The sequence below is a fragment of the Colletotrichum graminicola genome, assembly GCF_000149035.1.
Source record: "Colletotrichum graminicola M1.001 genomic scaffold supercont1.36, whole genome shotgun sequence".
Classification (NCBI taxonomy): Eukaryota; Fungi; Ascomycota; class Sordariomycetes; order Glomerellales; family Glomerellaceae; genus Colletotrichum; species Colletotrichum graminicola.
In genome coordinates, this window is record NW_007361040.1 from 272,492 (window position 1) to 291,469 (window position 18,978).

General features: G+C 49.5%; 4 protein-coding genes across 4 annotated transcripts; 3 read left to right on the forward strand and 1 right to left on the reverse strand.

Moving 5' to 3' along the window:
* Positions 1-1,236: 1,236 nt before the first annotated feature.
* Positions 1,237-2,070, reverse strand: GLRG_08122 (chromosome segregation protein; the record flags this gene model as incomplete). Its single annotated transcript, XM_008098807.1, has 2 exons — positions 1,237-1,784; positions 1,842-2,070. 2 exons carry the CDS (start codon positions 2,068-2,070, stop codon positions 1,237-1,239), a joined length of 777 nt encoding a protein of 258 aa, XP_008096998.1.
* Positions 2,071-3,879: 1,809 nt separating this feature from the next.
* Positions 3,880-4,635, forward strand: GLRG_08123 (uncharacterized protein; the record flags this gene model as incomplete). The annotated part of the gene is made up of 1 exon (XM_008098808.1): positions 3,880-4,635. One exon carries the CDS (start codon positions 3,880-3,882, stop codon positions 4,633-4,635), a length of 756 nt encoding a protein of 251 aa, XP_008096999.1.
* Positions 4,636-9,892: 5,257 nt separating this feature from the next.
* On the forward strand, positions 9,893-12,632 carry GLRG_08124 (SPX domain-containing protein; the record flags this gene model as incomplete). The annotated part of the gene is made up of 5 exons (XM_008098809.1): positions 9,893-9,975; positions 10,040-11,210; positions 11,261-11,605; positions 11,660-12,437; positions 12,487-12,632. The coding sequence occupies 5 exons, from the start codon at positions 9,893-9,895 to the stop codon at positions 12,630-12,632; spliced, it is 2,523 nt and encodes an 840-aa protein (XP_008097000.1).
* Positions 12,633-15,582: 2,950 nt separating this feature from the next.
* Positions 15,583-18,964, forward strand: GLRG_08125 (vacuolar sorting protein 39 domain 1; the record flags this gene model as incomplete). The annotated part of the gene is made up of 4 exons (XM_008098810.1): positions 15,583-15,664; positions 15,724-18,150; positions 18,204-18,312; positions 18,379-18,964. The coding sequence occupies 4 exons, from the start codon at positions 15,583-15,585 to the stop codon at positions 18,962-18,964; spliced, it is 3,204 nt and encodes a 1,067-aa protein (XP_008097001.1).
* Positions 18,965-18,978: the final 14 nt, after the last annotated feature.

Consider the following 18,978-nt stretch of genomic DNA (forward strand, 5'->3'; position numbering starts at 1 on the left):
GAAGGGGTGGACAAAGAGGAACGGCAGACGAGGATCGCGGAACTCCGCGTCACCTCCGGACTCGCGTGGTCAAGTCAGGCCAAGAGAAAGCCGGGTGCTGCCCGTGATCCAGCGGCGGCGACCGAGAGGCATAGGCCTACTCTCCGACCTGTGCCCGGACTGTGGATCAAATCAACTGGATGACAACGACGGGCGAAGGAGGTCGAGCTCCTTGCCGTGTCCTCTGCTTGGCGGCCCCGCTTGTTTCCTGTGGAGGGGAGATGGGGCGTTGTCTTCTCCGTTGGGCCCCTATTGGATGTTTGTTTCTTGGTTCTGCTGGAACTGGCGGCACAAGGATGCGGCAGACTGAGGTGCTGGGACTGGCGGTGCGGCGTAGCGCAGCGGAGCAGTGAGCAGAAAATGCGAGTAACGAAATTTGTGGTTTCTCGGAGGTCGGCTTGGCTTGGAAGGGCGGGGAATAGGCGAATCGAGGGGGGGTATGAATCGTTCAGAGGTTGCTGAACGACTTCGGAAGGCCAAGGTCCCGAGTCATGAAAGGTCTGGTAGACAGTAGACTGAGCAGATTCGTGCTAACCTCGGGCATCTTGTCGCGGGCAGGGATGGTCGATGGGGCAGGACAAGTTATTTGAGCAAAACGTCGCCGGATGCGGCCATGAGATTTTACGAGAGTTGGTCTTCTCTGAAAATAGGGGATTCCAACCAACGACAATGGCAACAACAACAATAACAACAAACAAGGTGCGTTTATAACTACGAAGAAGGAAAGACGAGAGAAACTTTAACCGGGTTTTGGAATAGAGTTTGTGGCGTCTGGACGGCGAGCGAGGGGAGAGGTTCTGGCCATGGTCCGCGTCCAAAATGTGCAAAGCCCCCCCCCTGCCCAATCATGTGTCGTGCGGGCTATTGACGCTACCTGTGCAACCTATTATGGATGGTCCTGGATAGTCACCACTATTAAACCCTGTAGTGGCTTCTATGTTCGCCACCACAGATCTTACTCGATACGTTCACATGTCGAGTGCGATTTAACAAAGGATCTTTGCAAAAGTACAATAAAACAACCCATCGTCCGCATGGGCGGCGTCAAGCCACACTCCGCTCCCCGTTTGTCAAACCATTCCTGGTCCCTAAGCCAGCAGGCGAGAAAATCTGGGTATCCATTGAAAAGAAAACTATCGTCGGTATCGTCAACATCGTCAGTGCACAAACTCGAGGAACTGCCTTGCTCGAGACACTCTAATTTTTCATCGCCTCAACAAATAGCTCCCGCATGCCCTTGAGCAGCACCGCTAGCTCTCTCGTCTCGTTAAGCTGGTCGAGCACCCGCTCAACCCGCTCGCGCTCCAGCTTGGGTCGGCAGTGCCGGATATCGTAGTCTCGGCTCGACGTGTTAAGCTCAAACCATGCTTCTCTCTCCCAGTCCTGGTCGTCGACATATGTGTAGACGAACTTAAGCCGGTCGTCTTTGCCCGCGCCTTCGATCCGCAACCCCAGGTTCTGCTGCCAGAACTCAAGTTCGGGTACGTTGAATCGTGACTGTGCTTCAAGTTGCTTCGCATGCGCCCGCTGCGCCGCCAGACGGGCGTCGATCTCCCGTTGGGTCTCCTCTATTTGCTTCTTGAGGGCGTCTCTAGTCGCCAGGTGCTTGTCGCGTTCTTCGGATAGCTGTGCGATGGCTGCTTGCATCTCGCGGGTTTCGGCCTTCTCTTTGGCAACCGTCTGCTGATGCGTGCTGGTCTTGAGCTGCAGAATTTCGATATCTTTCTTCTTCATACGTTGATCCTCTATAGTAGACGTCAGCTTTCTGATCTGTGTGTGTTGGGTGGCTGTGCTTTACGTACCTTGCAGTTCCGCAAGGTTCATGCGAAACTCGTTCCTCTCCTCCAAAACGCGCTTTCGGCCTTGTTCGATGAATGTGTCGAACTTGGAGGTAAATTTAGCCATGCGGTCGCGAAGCTCCTCAAAGCCGAAGTTCGCATTTGGCAGCGTCTCCGCGACAGACGGAGTCGCCATCAACGACTGTCGGTTGAGGCTGGCGGACAGCGACGATTCTCGGAATGCCGAAGACATGGTGGGCAAAAATAAAACTCCGGGGGGTGTGGCCCTCAACTTCGGTTCTGGTTTCGAGATGGTTATATACGATCGAAAGCGAAAAGTCCGGGATTTGCACGTGAGGGAGGGGCTGGTGATGATGGGATGCAATGGCTGTGACAGTAATTTTGGTGTTTATGCCACGCGTTGCTACGTCAACAATCCCGGGGTTGGAAAGAAGCGCTGACTAAGACTACCTTTGTCAGCATATGCAGGCGATTGAACCGGGGCCAACCAGCCTTATCAGACCCAACGTTTCCCGGTTTCAATTGAAGAGGCATCACGCTGGATGCAAGCCCGCCGCAAGCGCACCTACACAGGCCTGCTGTTAATGAGTGCGGTTGCATTCTCATCAGCAGCGGTCTTAGCGGTAGGCTAGTCGCTATCAATTTCGCAAAAGCTGGCCCTTCGGTCACCATCCTCGAGGCAGGAGACAGCGACCTAGCTCGTGGTGGATGCCAATACCCACCACTCATGGCTTCGGATTTCTTCTTCAAGCACGCGAGGAAGATGAGGGGAGCAGGAGGAACAACTTTGTGACATGGAAAGCACATGATGACTTTTATTGGTTTGGGAACAAAAACGTTCCCTCGGATGCAAAACTTCTGAACCATCATCGCCCACCAGTTCCCTCTAGCATCATTATCTCTGAACCCTCTCGCCACTGGCATAATCTTCAGCACGTCCGACAGTAAACCATGCGCTACAGGTGTCGAGTTTCTCGTCGGTAATGCCATCTGCCGAGCGAATTCGCATTGCAATATCAACGGTGCCAGCGGCGAGAACCGCACCGCCACTACCCTTCGCGAGATCATTCTCCCAGGAGGCTATTTCTACTTTCGTAAGCTCCTGAGGTTTAGTGTCATCGGTATCGTCGATGAACTGCGCAGATTACTATCCCCATCCTCGTCACATCTTATGCCACTGAGCTCATTTACTTGGCGATTTGGAGGCTAGTAGGTGTCTGTTGAGCTACCGAAGGTCGTGATATGGTTCATCACTGGTACCTTCAGGAGTGTGTGATTTCTTCACGCATGAACACATTCATTTGATTCTTATTCACATAGTCCTACTGTGTTTATAAAACGCCTGAATCGAAACTTTGGTCTGGAAACTCTCACCCAGCTCACTGCGGTACTATGCTCTCCAGTGCGTTGTATTTATGTGGCATACCAACGCACTTCATATACCTTACGCATGTCGACTGCGCTGCCTACAAGTCACGTCCAGGAAACATTGTCCAGGCTCGAACAGAGAGGTTTTGTAGTGAAAAGAGGAACCAGAGCTTCGAGCTGTCTAGAAAATAGGCATTGGTGTCTCCCGATTAACACCGCCAAAGATACTCTAGCCATGGCTTCCATAGACAAGTACACAGCTTCATGCCCTCTTTCACAACTACAACCAAAGATAAGGCAAGGTGACTGGACGATATGTAAAGAGGCCAGTCATCTCCCATAACGACTCATCTGCATCCGGGCAAAGAGATGATTCACACTCCCGTAACACTAGCCCTTCCACTCGCCTTCTTGCTTAATGCAAACATTTAAACGCTCTTTTAGGACCCTCTTGCTCTTTCATGTTTTCAAGAAAACTCAACTTCAAATTCTGTCGCAGCTGAGTTTTGTCGACACTAGACAAATAGAAAAGCCCATCAAAGGTAAGATTGTTCTCTTTCCGCCTTCGGTTATGACGGATTTTCGAGCAAATCTAAATGCCCTCATAATTCCAGATTTTGTTGCCTTATAAATGTATATACTGACCAGAATAGACAGGAAAGCAACACTAACGATGGCCGACGCCATGATCATTCTCGAAACTCACATCTACTCCAACACTCCCAATGGCCTGCCGCCCTGGGTCCGCAGTTTCCATCTACGCCTCTCCGCGACCGGGAAGAAGGCCGACATCCTCAAGCTCGTCCATGATTCTATGGTTCGCCTTGGCCGCTCCGACCCCGTTGCTGAGACGCAGATCACCCTGTATTGGACTCGACATGGCCGAGTCGTATCCATCCCAGGGACCAGCAGCTCAAACGCCATGATCACTCTGCCCGTCTACCGGCCGCCGCAGCTCTTCAATTTCAACGTCGGCCACCCTATGGTCTACCCGCAACATTCCCAAACGGCGATGGCCTCCGCCTACCCACTGGCTCTCACCTACTCGGGTGGTGCCAATTACCTGCACTCGTACGGCCCGAACCCTGTCATGATGCCGCCTACCATGGTTCCTGCCCAGCAGACTTGGATGGTCGGCTACGTCAACGTTCCGTTCTTCGGTGCTGATCGTACCGGTGGCATCGGAGGCCAGCCCATCGTCTCAGATGTTGTCAGAGAGGCCCGTCTCGACACACTCGCGGAGGAAGGCCTTGCCGGCATGCTGGAGTGGGCCACAGGCCCTACAGGCCTCAAGCTGATCCTCATCGTCGATGTTGACGGTCGGGGTGTCATCTCTGGATACGTTGGATCTCCCGCCGCCCCAGTTGTCCCGGAATCTCCCTCTCCAGCCTCTCCGGCCCCTGCTGCCTCTCCCAATCCGGGAGACTGAAGCGCTGGAGGGCGGAATCGAACAGACGACAAGGACGATACAATAATTAATTACGAGAATTATACGACCAAGACCAAATGTCATGTTCCATAATAGAGACCAGGCTTTATACATATCCTTTTGAGAGGTTTGAGGATTGGTGTTTATAGACCCGTCACTGAGCCTGCGGAACATATACCGACGAAATCCACCCGTCTACAGGTAAGTTCTAAACCCCTTCTCCCCCTTCCATATCATTACTCAATGCTGGGTAGTCTTGAGTACCAAGCCAGTAGTCAAAACCTCTTCTGAATGCAACTCTCGGTCGATATTGAAATTAAAACCTTCCTCTTAAAGCCAGGCACTACAGACGCCCATCTCACAGTTCAACAAATTAGTAAGATGCACCGTATTCCCTAGTAACTTGCTACTTTTTCTCTTCTTGCAAAGCCCATCGCTGCGGAGACCTGCTGCTTGTGTTCCTGCTGAGAATCTCGGTAATGTATTTTCATTTCTCGCTATTGAATACTGGAATGCAACTGTGCTCGTGCTGTGTGCTGTATCCTAGGTCCCATCTAGGTTTGGCATAGCTATAGAATACAGTGAAAGACCTTGAGAATTTTCTGTTTACCCGTGGTCAGGGTTCGTGCTTCGTTCGCTGTTACTTCTGAGGAGGGCCAAATCGTACATACCTACTCATAATCAGATAGAATTCTCGTTTCATTGAGTAAGCCGAGTACATGTTCTTCTAACTCTTTTTCTGGTGAAGTACAAGATGATGTCAAGCAAGCAGAGCCCTCGAGTCCACGTGCTAGAGGAAGTATAGTGAGAATGGCACATGTCATCACCATAGGTATAATCCACGCGATGAGCCTTTGCTCAGGCTCGTGAGCTCCTTGGTTGCGGCGGGCTGCGCAACGGATGACGTCGTCGCTGAGCCAGCCGATGAGCGCCACATACAGAAGCGCGATGAGGAGCTGTCCAAGCTGAATGAGGGAAACGGATGCATTCTTCTAGTTGTACGGCGGCTTCATCAGTGTTCCCGCGTATGTCATTTGAATGGAGGTATTGATGCCCTGGAAGAGGTCTTTGCTGACAGATACCCATAGAACGTGAGGGAAAAGGTAGAGTTGTCCGATCTGCTTCAGCAAAGCCGGCACCGATTCCATGTTTTGTACACAAAGATCTGGAGATCAGAAACGAAAGTCTGCTTTTCGTATCTCTCTGGACTGCCAACTGTTTCCCTGACGATCGTTGTTTGCTTTGGAGCGGGTGACTGGCTTCCGTTTACATGCTGGGCTGCTGTTCCGAGCTGGTAGGCCATTCGGGCTGGTTCCCGTGAACGCCTCGACGGGTCGGCCATATGCCGTCTTAGGAACCAAGAAGGAGATGAGAAGCATGGCTACGCCCGAGAAACCGGCAAACATTCAATACCAAGACCTCCATCCGAGTACATCAGCCATGTATGAAGGTACAATGGCCAAGCTTTAGTTTATGACGACTTCGGCAAATGCGTAGATTTCAAAGACGTGGGCGCGTTGGTAGAGAACTTGGATGTCTTGCAGCACACGAAGTTACAACTTTGTAACAGGGTCGGAGCAACCGGACACTTTGACTCGCATGATAAGTAGTGCCAGGATTTGGCACTGAGCCGCAGCAAAGGCGGCGATCATGCGGTTCGTTGCGCAGAGGATAGCAGACATGAAGAGAATTACAGTGGCTACTAGCACCACGGGACCTCGGCTGACGGCTACGGCTACGGCTATTGGCATCGAGACCTAACTACCAATGCCTGGAAACAGGCTAGAGACCGTTAAGAGATCCGGCAACTGACCAGCTGTGATTTCTTCACGCTCATAGTCGGGCATGACGAAAACAATTTCGGACAGAGCGGTGATGAGACACACGCTGAATATCCCGTCTGTAAGGCCTCTATGTAAGCCAAGACCTCTCTGCTAGGGCTCCAAATGCCTGTACGTCCCATGATGTACACAATACCATCATTCCCGCTCTGAGTTGTTTATGCCATTTCGGAAGGCTTAGAGGGTCTACAAAAACTGATTATTTACCCATACTCGAAGACACTTATTCGCTCTTCTTGGGTCGTGGTGGTTGAAGTCCTGTCACGCCTTCTGGGTTTCCACTTGAAATCGGAATGATAATCACTCTGTCCCCTGTAGCCAATGTAGCTTTCCGTCGAAGTATCTGATATTTCTGGAAGTTATTCAGGAACTGTTTTAACATTCTACGAAAGAGCTCAGAATCCCTTGGTTATGACGAGTATATGAGCCAGTTCGTGTACTATTTCAGTGGAGGTAGCGTCGTACCTTGATTCTCATCTGACCAACACGATGTTTCATTGCCGGGTTTGTCTCTGATATATCGTTTGCCATCACTTACTGTCACCTCTAGCTTCGCGAGAGAGAGACCATTAAACTCGTTCATGAGAAGGGTAAGTAGGCCGGCGTAGTTAAAGTCTGTATGCTTTAACCAACGCATACGACCAACGGCTGAAGTCGATAGGCTGCATGTGCGGAACAAGAGTCCAAGGGTAGAGTCTTTGTGTTAGCTTTCGACGAGTCAAGTCAAAAAAGGAGTGCTCATCCGATTCTACGTAGCAGTACGAACACCGAACTAAGGCCACTTCACAAGTTCCAAATAAGAGTTTACGCGCAGCACCGCGATTCGAACCTGGAACATTTATCGATGCCAGGATGTGTCCAATGGAATCATGAAAGCTCAGGGTTCTTGTACCTATGTGGTAACCTGGGAGTATCTGTACCTACTGCCGCCCTTCCCCTTGCCCTGAGTTTACACAAAAAAACGAAGCAGCCTGTAGGCAGACTGCTTACAACTGTCACCGCCGTGTCTTCCGCATAGAAAGTTTGGCCCGGCCAGTATATCATACCACTTTCTGCCCCTCCACCGTCGCTTATGAATCGTAAAGTATCCGCAAACTCTCGGGACAAGAGGGGCCATGCGTCACGTCCGAAACCTCGAGGACCAAAATTCCCGGAAACGAGAGAAATTATGGGCAAAGCCTGTAGTTTCAGGTGAAAGAGTGATATGTCGAGATGGCGCCCGTTGTACGACAAACATCCAAAATGAGTTGCCTGTTTCCGGGAAACGGAGACGCCGGTTAGGAAATAATTGCCGATCTCAGGTGCACGCCGGGTGTCAATTTTGGATGAGCGCAGACCCTTCGGCACAACTTTGTAGTCTTCGAGACACATGTGTTCATTGTTTGCGCTCACAACCTGTGTCATGCCATTACTACCACATGGCTCACATGCAGTGATACCTCTGGATGTTGCGCCACTGCCACTTTGGTTGAGACTAAAAGAAATATCTTCCGCTCGTGCCCCCCCTTCACCAATACGGACGATCGGTAAGTTCAATATCGAAGCCAATACTGCACTGAAGGATCTGACTGTCTTGACCTACGTCTTTGGATTCTCTGCCAGGCCGTTGCTGCTATATCTAGCAGCATCTTAGTCAGCGGGCTTCTGCAATAGAACTGTGATGTACTCAAGCTGCCAGGCTGCCAGGCAACTTTGACTGCATAGTCGGCGCTGTTAGCCGAGTGGGGTTTGCCTCGGTTTTCTGGCAGGTTGTGATGGGGTAAGCGCAATAACTCAAGAGGATAAGACGGCGACAAATGCCATGACTACGGCAAAGCATGCTCATCTCACGACAGCCGTGTCGTTTGATAGCGCCTGCAGCTTCGCGATAGGGCCTAGTTATAGGGGGCGTCAATACTCAAACCTAGAAATCGAGAGGTTGTTTTAGATTGCTGATCTTCGTGGCAAGCTTTCTTCTCCTTGCCGACCCCGTCTTCTTTGCGAACGACCTTCCAAAACATTGTCTAGAGTTGGTGTGGCGAGGGATTGCGCTTAAATGCTTAGACTAAGCATACTATACCGGGCCATCGTAGTAACGCCATTGTTCTACGGACTCCAGGTATAGCCCTGTATCCACGTTCCGATGACATACAATGCGGTGTGGTCTCTCATCACAATAGAGACAGGGTTGACTTTCTCGGGGGCGAGGATGGAAATATCCAGCGTTCCAATCATGTTTGATTTCTCACCAACGTGGTCGTGGAGAGGTTGGTGCGGGTCGGAGAAAGGCTGCCGAAGAATCGTCTCCATTGCTCAATGCAGCAAGCATCCTTATTATAATTAGTCCTGTGGCCTATGAATGGCGGCCAAGCCTGGGGTGTCCTACATGTTGCCCTTGATAAGACATATTCTGGTAAGAAAAAACTATTCGTCCTTAATATCAATCTCTTGGGATTCTATCTACATGACGGCGTGTGCGTTGTTAGAAAGCGGATACTCCCGTAAATGTGTATGCGACCCTACGGCGGACCGTCTCGGACTCGTACCTTAGTACATAGTGTATATAGTTTATTACTGCCGAGGCTCTTTCGACGGTGCTGCTTGTGTTTCGGTACTCGTACAATTGCAAAAATACGTTGGGCTAGATTTAATATTTGACCTCGAACCATTTGTTTGACCAAAGAGTTGACAACGTTGTCGCACCTCTAGGTGAACTTTGGGGGATGAACAATAAATGCCCACGGAGCTTTTGCAGCAAACCAATTGCTGAATCGCTGTAAACGGTGTATATCGCACAATCGGGTTAATGCGTCTAGTAGAGTACCCAGGTATGTCGCGTCACTGTATTATGTAAGATATAAGTGGTTTTGTGGATTTTATCTGTTCCATGACCATCAGAGCGCAACCAATGGTATCGTCACCAATCGCGCAGGACGTGGCGCCCGTGGATCTGGATTATGCTGTACGCTAATCCTAAATGAAACCAAGCACATCGTCACGGGGCTCGCTCAACAAGCTGGGAAACAGGATGACCAACGCTTCCCGCACGTGTCGCAGCCACCAAAGAAGTCGCGAGATGCTATCGAGGTAGCTTAAGTACGATCCCGAGCATTTGAAGCACGTCGCGATACCCGCCGATAAGAAGGCGCACCCGACCCTCCGCCACCATACCGCCCCCAGAAAATCTCCGCAATCCCTCCTCTACCCACCAAGCAGGCGCTGCAAGCCCACCAGTCCTAATTGATCTAGACCATCCGTCGACGGGCTTAGGGGAACGGGGAGGGAGCTCCACCAATAACAACCACAACTCCACTACTGATAACTACGAGCTTGCAAACTACAATCACATTACCGCAAGGAAGACAGCCAAGGACCGCGAGACCCGATTGCGGCAGAAGAGACTTTGGAAGAGACAGTGGCTCGAAGAGCAAGACGATATGAAGTTCTCACACAGCATTCAGTTCAATGCTGTTCCGGACTGGAGCAGTCATTACATTGCATACAGCAACCTCAAGAAGCTGTAAGTTGCCCATGCGCCTCACGGCGGTCCTGTGCGCGTGCGGATAACTAATGCCACGTCGTAGGATCTACCAGCTCGAGAAGACTGTCCACCAAACCTCCTCCGGAGATGCCGAATCGAGACCCCTCATCCGAAACGAAGATCCCGAAGAAGTTTTTAGCCGTGCGCTTGGCGTAGAGTTGGAGAAGATCTGCTCCTTCTATGTTTCCAAGGAAGGCGAGCTTCTTGACGAGGTCAATCAGTTGCTGGGTGACATCGGTAACCGTAACTTCGAGGACGAAGAGAACGGTGGCGAGCCACGACGGTCGTTTGGCAGCGCGTCCCGCCCGGGGCTGTCGGTGTCCAACGCCAGACGGACTTCCGTCTCCATTGACGGCAATATCGAAGACAGCGACGATGATGACGACGACGACGAGACAACAGGACTGGCGAAAAGTCGCTCCAGTCTGGGTTTCGGCAGACGCAAGACGGTTCCGCATCTTGGGCAGTCGACAACAGATATGACAGCATCTACTGAATTGACGCTGGCAAGGTCATTGCGGCGGTACAGCACCGCTCATGACGAGTTGCCGGACCAGTCTTTCATGTACTCTTCGGGCATCATGCTGAAGAAGCGCATTATTAACCTCTACGTTTCTCTCTGCGAGCTCAAGTCATACGTACAGCTGAACAGGACGGGCTTCAGGAAGGTCCTGAAGAAGTTCGACAAGATCCTGGACAAAGAGCTGCGAGTCAAGTACATGAGTGCCAATGTCGACTCTGCGTACCCATTCAAAGTCGAGAACATCAAGACGATCGAAGAGAACATTTCCAAGATGGAAAAGGCTTACGCCGAGGTTGTCACAAATGGCGACGAAGGACTTGCCAAGCGCGATCTCAGGTCTCACCTCCGGGAGCATGTCGTCTGGGAGCGTAACACTGTCTGGCGAGACATGATCGGAATGGAGCGTCGCGCAGAGGCTGCCAGCCTAGGAAGATCGCTTCTAGGTAGGGACGGAGCAGCTAGACTGAGGAGACTTCAGGGCGATGATGAACTTGCCCCTATAACCAAGGAAGTCGTCACCCCTGTTGGCCGTTTTGTTGTTCCCACATGGGTCGCGAGTACGCCTCTGCTCACTCTTTTGGTCTCTGTTGCCGTCTTCTTTCTGCTCATTTTCCTGCCCATCATGGAGAAACCCGAGCAACAGAACTGCTTGGCTTTGGTTGTGTTTGTCAGCATCCTTTGGGCTACAGAGGTCAGTGTCCATGAGGCGGTGGGCACAATTTGTTACTAACCTGCACATAGGCCATCCCGTTGTTTGTCACGTCGCTTATGATACCCTTCCTGTGTGTCGTTTTGACTGTTGTCCGCTCCGACGACAAGCCGTACAGGAGACTTGATGCGAAGGCCACGACTGCCTACATTTTCTCGGCCATGTGGACGCCTGTTATCATGCTTTTGCTTGGGGGCTTCACGCTCGCGGCCGCTCTGTCAAAATGCAAGATCGACAAGCGTCTTGCAACCTTCGTTCTCAGCAAGGCGGGCACCACTCCACGCACCGTTCTAATTGCCAACATGCTCGTCGCTGCCTTCGCCAGTATGTTGATCAGTAACGTAGCTGCGCCAGTACTCTGCTTCTCCATCATCGAGGTCAGTACCCGCCTGATGAATGTTACTGGTGCTACAAGCTTACACCGACTCTAGCCGATGCTGCGCACCCTGCCTTCCGAGTCCAACATGTCCAAGGCCGTTATCATGGGCATTGCGCTTGCTTCCAACATTGGGGGTATGCTCTCACCCATCGCTTCGCCGCAGAATGTCGTCGCTATCGGAATCATGAAGCCGGCGCCTACCTGGATCCAATGGTTCTTCATTGTCATTCCCGTGGGCATCGTCTCACTGCTCCTCATCTGGGTGCTGTTATTGATCACTTTCCAACCAAGCAAGGGAACTACCATCTCCCCGATCCGCCCTGTTAAGGAGAAGTTCACCGGCATCCAGTGGTTTGTTTCGATCGTGACGCTCGTCACGATCGGACTGTGGTGTGCAAGTCATCAGATGGAGTCTATCTTTGGCGACATGGGTGTCATTGCCATCATTCCCATCGTCCTCTTCTTCGGTATCGGAATTTTGACCAAGGAAGACTTCAACAACTTTCCATGGACCATCATCATCCTTGCTGCGGGAGGTTTGTCGTTGGGCAAAGCTGTCAAGTCATCGGGTCTGCTGCATACCGTTGCCGACATGGTTTCCAAGGAAGTCGAGGGGATGAGCCTTTACGTTGTGCTTGTCGTCTTCTCAGCGCTCATCCTCGTCATTGCTACGTTCATCAGCCATACTGTTGCAGCTCTTATCATCTTGCCGTTGGTATTTGATGTCGGCGCCAGTATGGATGAGCCTCACCCTAACCTACTGGTTATGGGTGGAGTCCTTATGTGCAGTGCCGCCATGGGCCTACCGACCAGTGGTTTCCCGAATATGAGTAAGTTATTTCCCGAGCTGATTCAAACCCTTGACTGACATCTATCTAGCTGCTATCATGAAGGAGGACCCGACGGGCCAGAGATATCTCAGAGTGAAGCACTTCATCAGCCGAGGTGTGCCCGGCAGTATTCTTACTCTGGTTGTCGTGGTAACTATGGGTTATGGTCTTATGAGGGTAGCCGGACTAGACTAGGAGGTGTCTGCCATAAGTCCCCAGACACGCTGAGTCCGCTCCAAGAGTCGTTTCATGCCTGCATTTCAGTCTGCTTTTGGTCGTCTTTGTGGCATTCAGGGAAGGGGCGCCGTATTATGGGAATATTGTTTTGAACTTGGAAGGTATAGACTGGCCCGTTCACATAGAACACTCTTCACATTCATCCTGGAATGTGCTGTATACAGGTTGGAGTCAGCGATACAATGGTACAGTGAAGCGGTTACTCGCAGAATCGCATCCTCTTTGTGAGACTTATTTCAAACTTGGGACTAAAGATCGGAATTGGGCAGAGCCGCAGCCAGGGCATGTCTTCTAGGCGAGAACACCTACCTAGGTACCGTAGTGTAGGTGCGCCTAGGGCTGCCACTGTGCATGAAGCGAATGTGTTGATCCCGATTCGCCAGCCAATCAGTTCCTGTTAACAACACAGGCCGGAGGGGGTGGAGACAGACTTGCTTCAAGAGGAAGGGTAGCAGGGGCGCTAGTCCTCATTTGGATGGAATACCGTAGATACTGGTTAAATCGAATAACTGCTAGTGAGCAAGCTAACGGTAAGGGGTATTGTGGCCGCTGTGATGGGTATAGTGTGCTGGCAGAAGCAGGGGTCTAGAAGTAGCAAAAGCAGGGGTTAGTTATGTACATTAGAAACAAATTAGGTAGTAAGGGCTAGCAAACAGACTTTAAATTTATATTAGCTTTCCTTCTATCCTTCTACATCTTGCTAGATCTTCTATAGCCTTATTAAACTACCTTTAATAGCTTAATAGACGTCTTTAGCTAGAGATATATACTCTTAGCAGTTATTATTTATATTATTATTAGATATCTTTTAGGCTACTTCCTTAATTTCCTTCTTTATATAGGCGTTATAGTTAAAGTTATTCTAACTATCTTATAATATCTTTTTATTTAGTATGTCCTTAATCTAAATCTTATTAATATTACTCCTATTTAGATTAGTACTAATCCTACACTAAAGAAAGGATTACTAGACTATATTACCCCTTTTAGCTAGGTAATAGGTAGCTATTATAATAGTATAGGTAACTATAACGCGTTTTATTAATATAGACTACTTAATAGGCTAGCTAGGCTAGCTAGGCTAGATAGGTTAAATTAGCTAGATAGGTTAAATTAGCTAAATAAGTTAAATTAGCTAGATAGGTTAAATTAGCTAGATAGGTTAAATTAGCTAGATAGGCTTACTAGGCTAGTAGGCAGTAGCTTACTCTTTTTGCTATATATATTTATCTATTACTTTAGATAACTACTGCTTAAAGGGCTTATTAATAGCAGTATCTAGAGGTTAAAGGAGGGAGGTTATACTAGGCAGTATAAGGCTAGGGGTAACATAATAAGAATAAAGTTATAATAGTATTATAAGGGTCTTATAAAAGGTAGTAACGTTTATAACTAATAAATACTTTTATCCTGCTATAAAAGGGAAGAATTTATTAGTTAGCTACTACCTAAGGAGGTATTTATTATTATAGGCTATATTATTATACTTAACTATTACCTTATTACTATATAAGTTACCTTTATATACTATAAGGTAGCTACCTAGCTAGCTATAAAAAATTAACTTAGGTAGTAGCTATTAAATCCTATTAGTAAAGATATAAAGGATTAAAGTAGCTTACTACTTACTCTAGCCACTATAGTTACTTTTACTAGCTATAGTACAGGCCCCTTAGGCTAACTAAGTTAATCTATTAAGGTATTTAAAAAGAATAGGGGTCTTATTAAAGTTAATAATACAGTTAGGGGGAAATTAGAGGCTACTAATAGGCTAGTAGGCTAATAAAGGCTAACTAACCTACTAGTTAAAGTAGAGGAAGTTAGTAATAATTATAAGGTATTTAGTAAGTAACTTTAAGGCTTACTTTATAAGCTAGTAGTATAAAATACCTTATTATATATAAAAGCTAATAAACTAACCTATAGAGAATTAGAAGGGGTAGGTATAGGTTAGTAAGTTACTAGCTATAAAGGCGTTAGGGTATATAGCAGTAAAAAGGGCTTAGGCCTCCTACTTAAACTATTAAGTAGTAATAACCTTATTATAGGCTTATTATTACTAAAAGTAGCTATAAAGTTTAGCCTCTATTTTAGGCTACTTTAGTTATTTATTATAACATATAGATATAGTTAGGTTAATAGTATCTTATTATTAGTACTACTAAATAACTATTATAAGGGGTATCTTAAAGTAGGTAGCAGCCTCTTAATAGGTTAGGCAGTAGAGGCTGTTAGCTAGGTTAAGATAGGTATTACTAGCCTGTTACTATTATAGTTACTTTAATAGATTAATTAGGTAGCAGTAGTGCTTAAGGTAAGTTAATACCTCTATTTTTTTTTACTAAGAATATAACTATTTAACCTGTTAAATTAGCTTCTTTAGTGTATATTATTGCTTAACAATAGGCGTAGGCGTTTTACCTATTTTCTTATGTAATAGTAGTGTATTTAGGTTGACTTTGCCTAGCGGCAGGCGGTTAGGCATTATGAATATTATGGTAGGTTAATAGGTTGGTAAAGTTAACTATAGATGGGCTGGCTGGCAAGCAAATGGGTGGATGGGTAAGTGGGTGGATGGGTGGGTTGACCGCCTTCTATTTTAGGCTTAGCGTAGTGGATATACGCTAGCTAATATCAGCTAGCTCGTCCACTAGCGGTTATTCGATTTAACCAGTGTCTACGGTAGAGGTCATCGGTTCCCTTGTGGGGGCATTCGTCCTGACGTACCGCCAGGCGGCGCATCTTTGCCCAGCCATACCCGAACCAACGCTCGAAGCTTAACGACCTCTCTCACGCGCTGTCATGATCGCACATTGACTGCTGTAACGATCCGGCGCACTCCTTAAGAAACACCCCTCCGAATGACAGCTTGCTGAACGATCGCATATTCGCCTTGCGGGCTGGCGCCATGCTTTCAGCATTTACAGCTCGGCCGATCATCGAGCTAAAGCCGGGAGTAAAGTCCAAGATCGAGACAATCCTCGCGCATGGTGCGTTGCCTGGAATACTAACCGCTGCATAAGAAATTATGGCTGACGTGTTCATCCAGGCGATCGTGTCTTCGTGGGCCTCAACAATGGCGTCCTTCGTATTTACCGAGTAAATGAGCTACCGCCTCCGTCACCGACCAAGGCCAATGGCTCTCAGCCGACCGCAACGAGCCCACCGAAAGCGATCGATGGCGATGAGCCACCTAAACAGATCGAGAAGCCTACAGATCTGCTACGCGAAATCGAAAAGTTCTCAAACAGGGCCATCGAGCAGCTTGCCATCATCAAAGAAGCCAATACGCTTGTATCATTGTCCAACTACTACGTGTCACTGCATGACCTTGGGACCTACGAACCTCTCGAGATGTTATCACGAACAAAGAATGCCACCTGTTTCGCCGTAACATCAAACATTGTTAAGGACGCATCCACTGGGATACCCGAGATCATTAGCCGCTTGGCGGTGGCAGTCCGTCGCCGCCTGTTACTATGGAGCTGGCACGCAAGCGAGTTGGGTACCGATGTGGAAGAAGTCACACTGCCGGAATCGATACGAACTGTGACATGGGCCAGCGCGACAAAGATTGTCTGTGGAATGAACGCCGGATACGTAATGGTCGATGTGATTACCCATGAAGTCGAGGATATCAATAGCCCCAGCTCGGTGGCATCAGGCGGACAAGTCAGTCGCTTCGGAGCTGTAAGCAGTGCGGGCATGGGCTACATGGGTCTTGGAGGGTACATGCCCAAACCGCTTGCCACAAAACTGGCCGAAGGGGAGCTGCTGCTTGCCAAGGACGTCAACTCCATGTTCATCACTGATGAAGGCAAACCGATTGAAAGACGACAGATTCCATGGCAGTCCGCCCCCGAACAGATCGGATACTCGTATCCTTACATCTTGGCATTGCAAGCTCCATCCAAGGGCTCCCTTGAAGTGAGGAACCCAGAGACTCTGCATCTGCTACAGACCATCTCGCTCCCTGGCGCGGCGCAACTGCATTTCCTGCCCCCCAACCTCAGTCTCGCTCATGCGGGCAAGGGATTCCATATCTCTAGCGATCGATGCGTGTGGAAGATGGGCTCCACAGATTATGACTCGCAGATCGACGAGCTTGTGGAAAAGGGCAAGTACGACGAGGCCGTCAGCATTCTGAACATGCTGGAGGACGCTCTGCTCCAGAACAAGAAAGAAACTCTTCGAGAAGTCAAGATGCTGAAAGCTGAAGCCCTTTTCAAGCAAAAAAAGTACTACGATTCCATGGATCTTTTCAACGAAGATGACGTTCACGCGCCGCCTGAGCGAGTATTAAAGCTTTTCCCCCCTTCCATCGCTGGAGAGATGTCGGGTTGGGCGCACGGTGTACAGCCAGAAGAATCAGGCAGTGATGGAAAGGAAGACGAGGGAGAGTCTCAGGAGAAGACAAACGGCGAAAGGTCTGTTAAAGAAGATACAGATGCAAACCCCACATCACCTGCTAAAGGGGGTGTTGGCTTCGCCAAGCTGTTCATGGGACACCGGAAGCCAGCGCAACCAGACACTGCCTCGATCACATCTAAGAAGGACCCGGTAGATGTTGAGGAAGCCAGCAGTCACAGAAACAAGCCTGCAGAGAATCAGCCTCTTGAAGGGGACGACCTTCGAGACGCCGTTAGGTCTCTAGCCGGATACCTCGTTGGAACGAGGACCCGCCTGCAACGGATCATTGATCCAAGTACTGGCAAGCTGAAGAGATCGGACACGAACGGATCTACTGAAGAGGCGATGAAAAGTTTCATGTCGGGGTCGCATCTTGACGAGTCGAGTAGCCAACTTGAGGGAGAGATCCTAAGGACTTCAAGAATCGTCGACACGGCTTTGTTCCGGAGTTATATGATGACCAGCCCTTCCCTGGCCAGTCCGCTATTTCGCCTCCCCAACTTCTGCGATCCAGATGTGGTGAATGAGGCGCTACTCGCTCACAGTCGATACAACGAGTTGGTAGACTTCTTCAGTGGCAAGAAGCTACACTCCCAGGCACTGGAGCTTCTGAAGCGCTTTGGAACTGCTCAGGAACCTGACGAAGCTGCGCCAGGTCTTCACGGTCCTCAACGAACTGTGACCTATTTGCAGGCCTTACCACCATCCGAGATCGATCTCATTTTGCAGTACTCCGAATGGGTATTGAGAGCAGACCCCAAACTAGCTATGGAGATCTTCATTGCCGACTCCGAAAACGCAGAGACCTTGCCTCGTGGTCGGGTTGCGCGCTTCCTCGGGGGGATTGATCTCAGCTTGGAGGTCCAGTATCTGGAGCATATCATCAGTGAGCTCGACGAATCGACTCCAGAATTCCACGATCGTCTGGTTGGGCTTTTCATCAAACAATTGAAAGACAAAAAGCGGGATGACGAATGGGACGCAGAAATGGGCCGCTTCGTGCAGTTCCTTCAAACCAGCAGCCAGTACGGCCTGACCAAGGCATTTAGCCTTATCCCGCGCGACGGTATTGCCTACTCGTTCTCAACTGTTGGTATCGATATGACTGACATTGGGTAGATCCCGCGTTTTACGAGGCTCAGGCTATTGTTCTAAGTAGCGTGGGGTCGCATAAGCAGGCTCTGGAGATATACGTCTTCAAGATGAAGAATTATGCTAAAGCAGAAGAGTGGGTTTAGTTCACACGAAAAGGTTTTTTCTTTTCCCTTAACCGGATACGATCTAACTTGCGCAGATATTGCAACCAAGTGCATAAGTCTAAGGACTCTAGACCTTCATCTCCGGATCAGTCGCGGCGACCGTCATCGTCTGGTGACGCTGAGGACCCATCCCCGTCCATTTACCACACGCTTCTTTCATTGTACCTCACACCGCCTCCACCTCACAAACCAGCCAACGAGCCGGCTCTCGAACTACTCTCAAGGCACGGGTCGCGTCTACCGGCAGCTTCGACGCTGTCCCTAATCCCCGACGACCTCCCTGTCCGCGATCTTGAGTCATACTTCCGCGGTAGGATCCGGTCTGCCAACAGTGTCGTCAACGAGTCGCGCATCGTGGCTCGGCTGCGAGACACGGAGTTGGTGTCTACACAAGCCCTGCTTCTGCTTGGTGACAATACCCCTGGAGGTCAGGGTGGACGCAACAGAAGGGTAGTCATTACGGAGGAGCGCCTCTGCGGGGTATGCCACAAGAGACTCGGGGGCAGCGTGGTGTCGGTTCTGCCGGATAACAACGTCGTCCACTACGCCTGTCTCAACAAGGCATCGTCGCAGAGGCCGCAGAGCTCACGGGCGGGGACTTGGGCCCGAAGGTTTTCGTGATCAAGGGGCGCGGG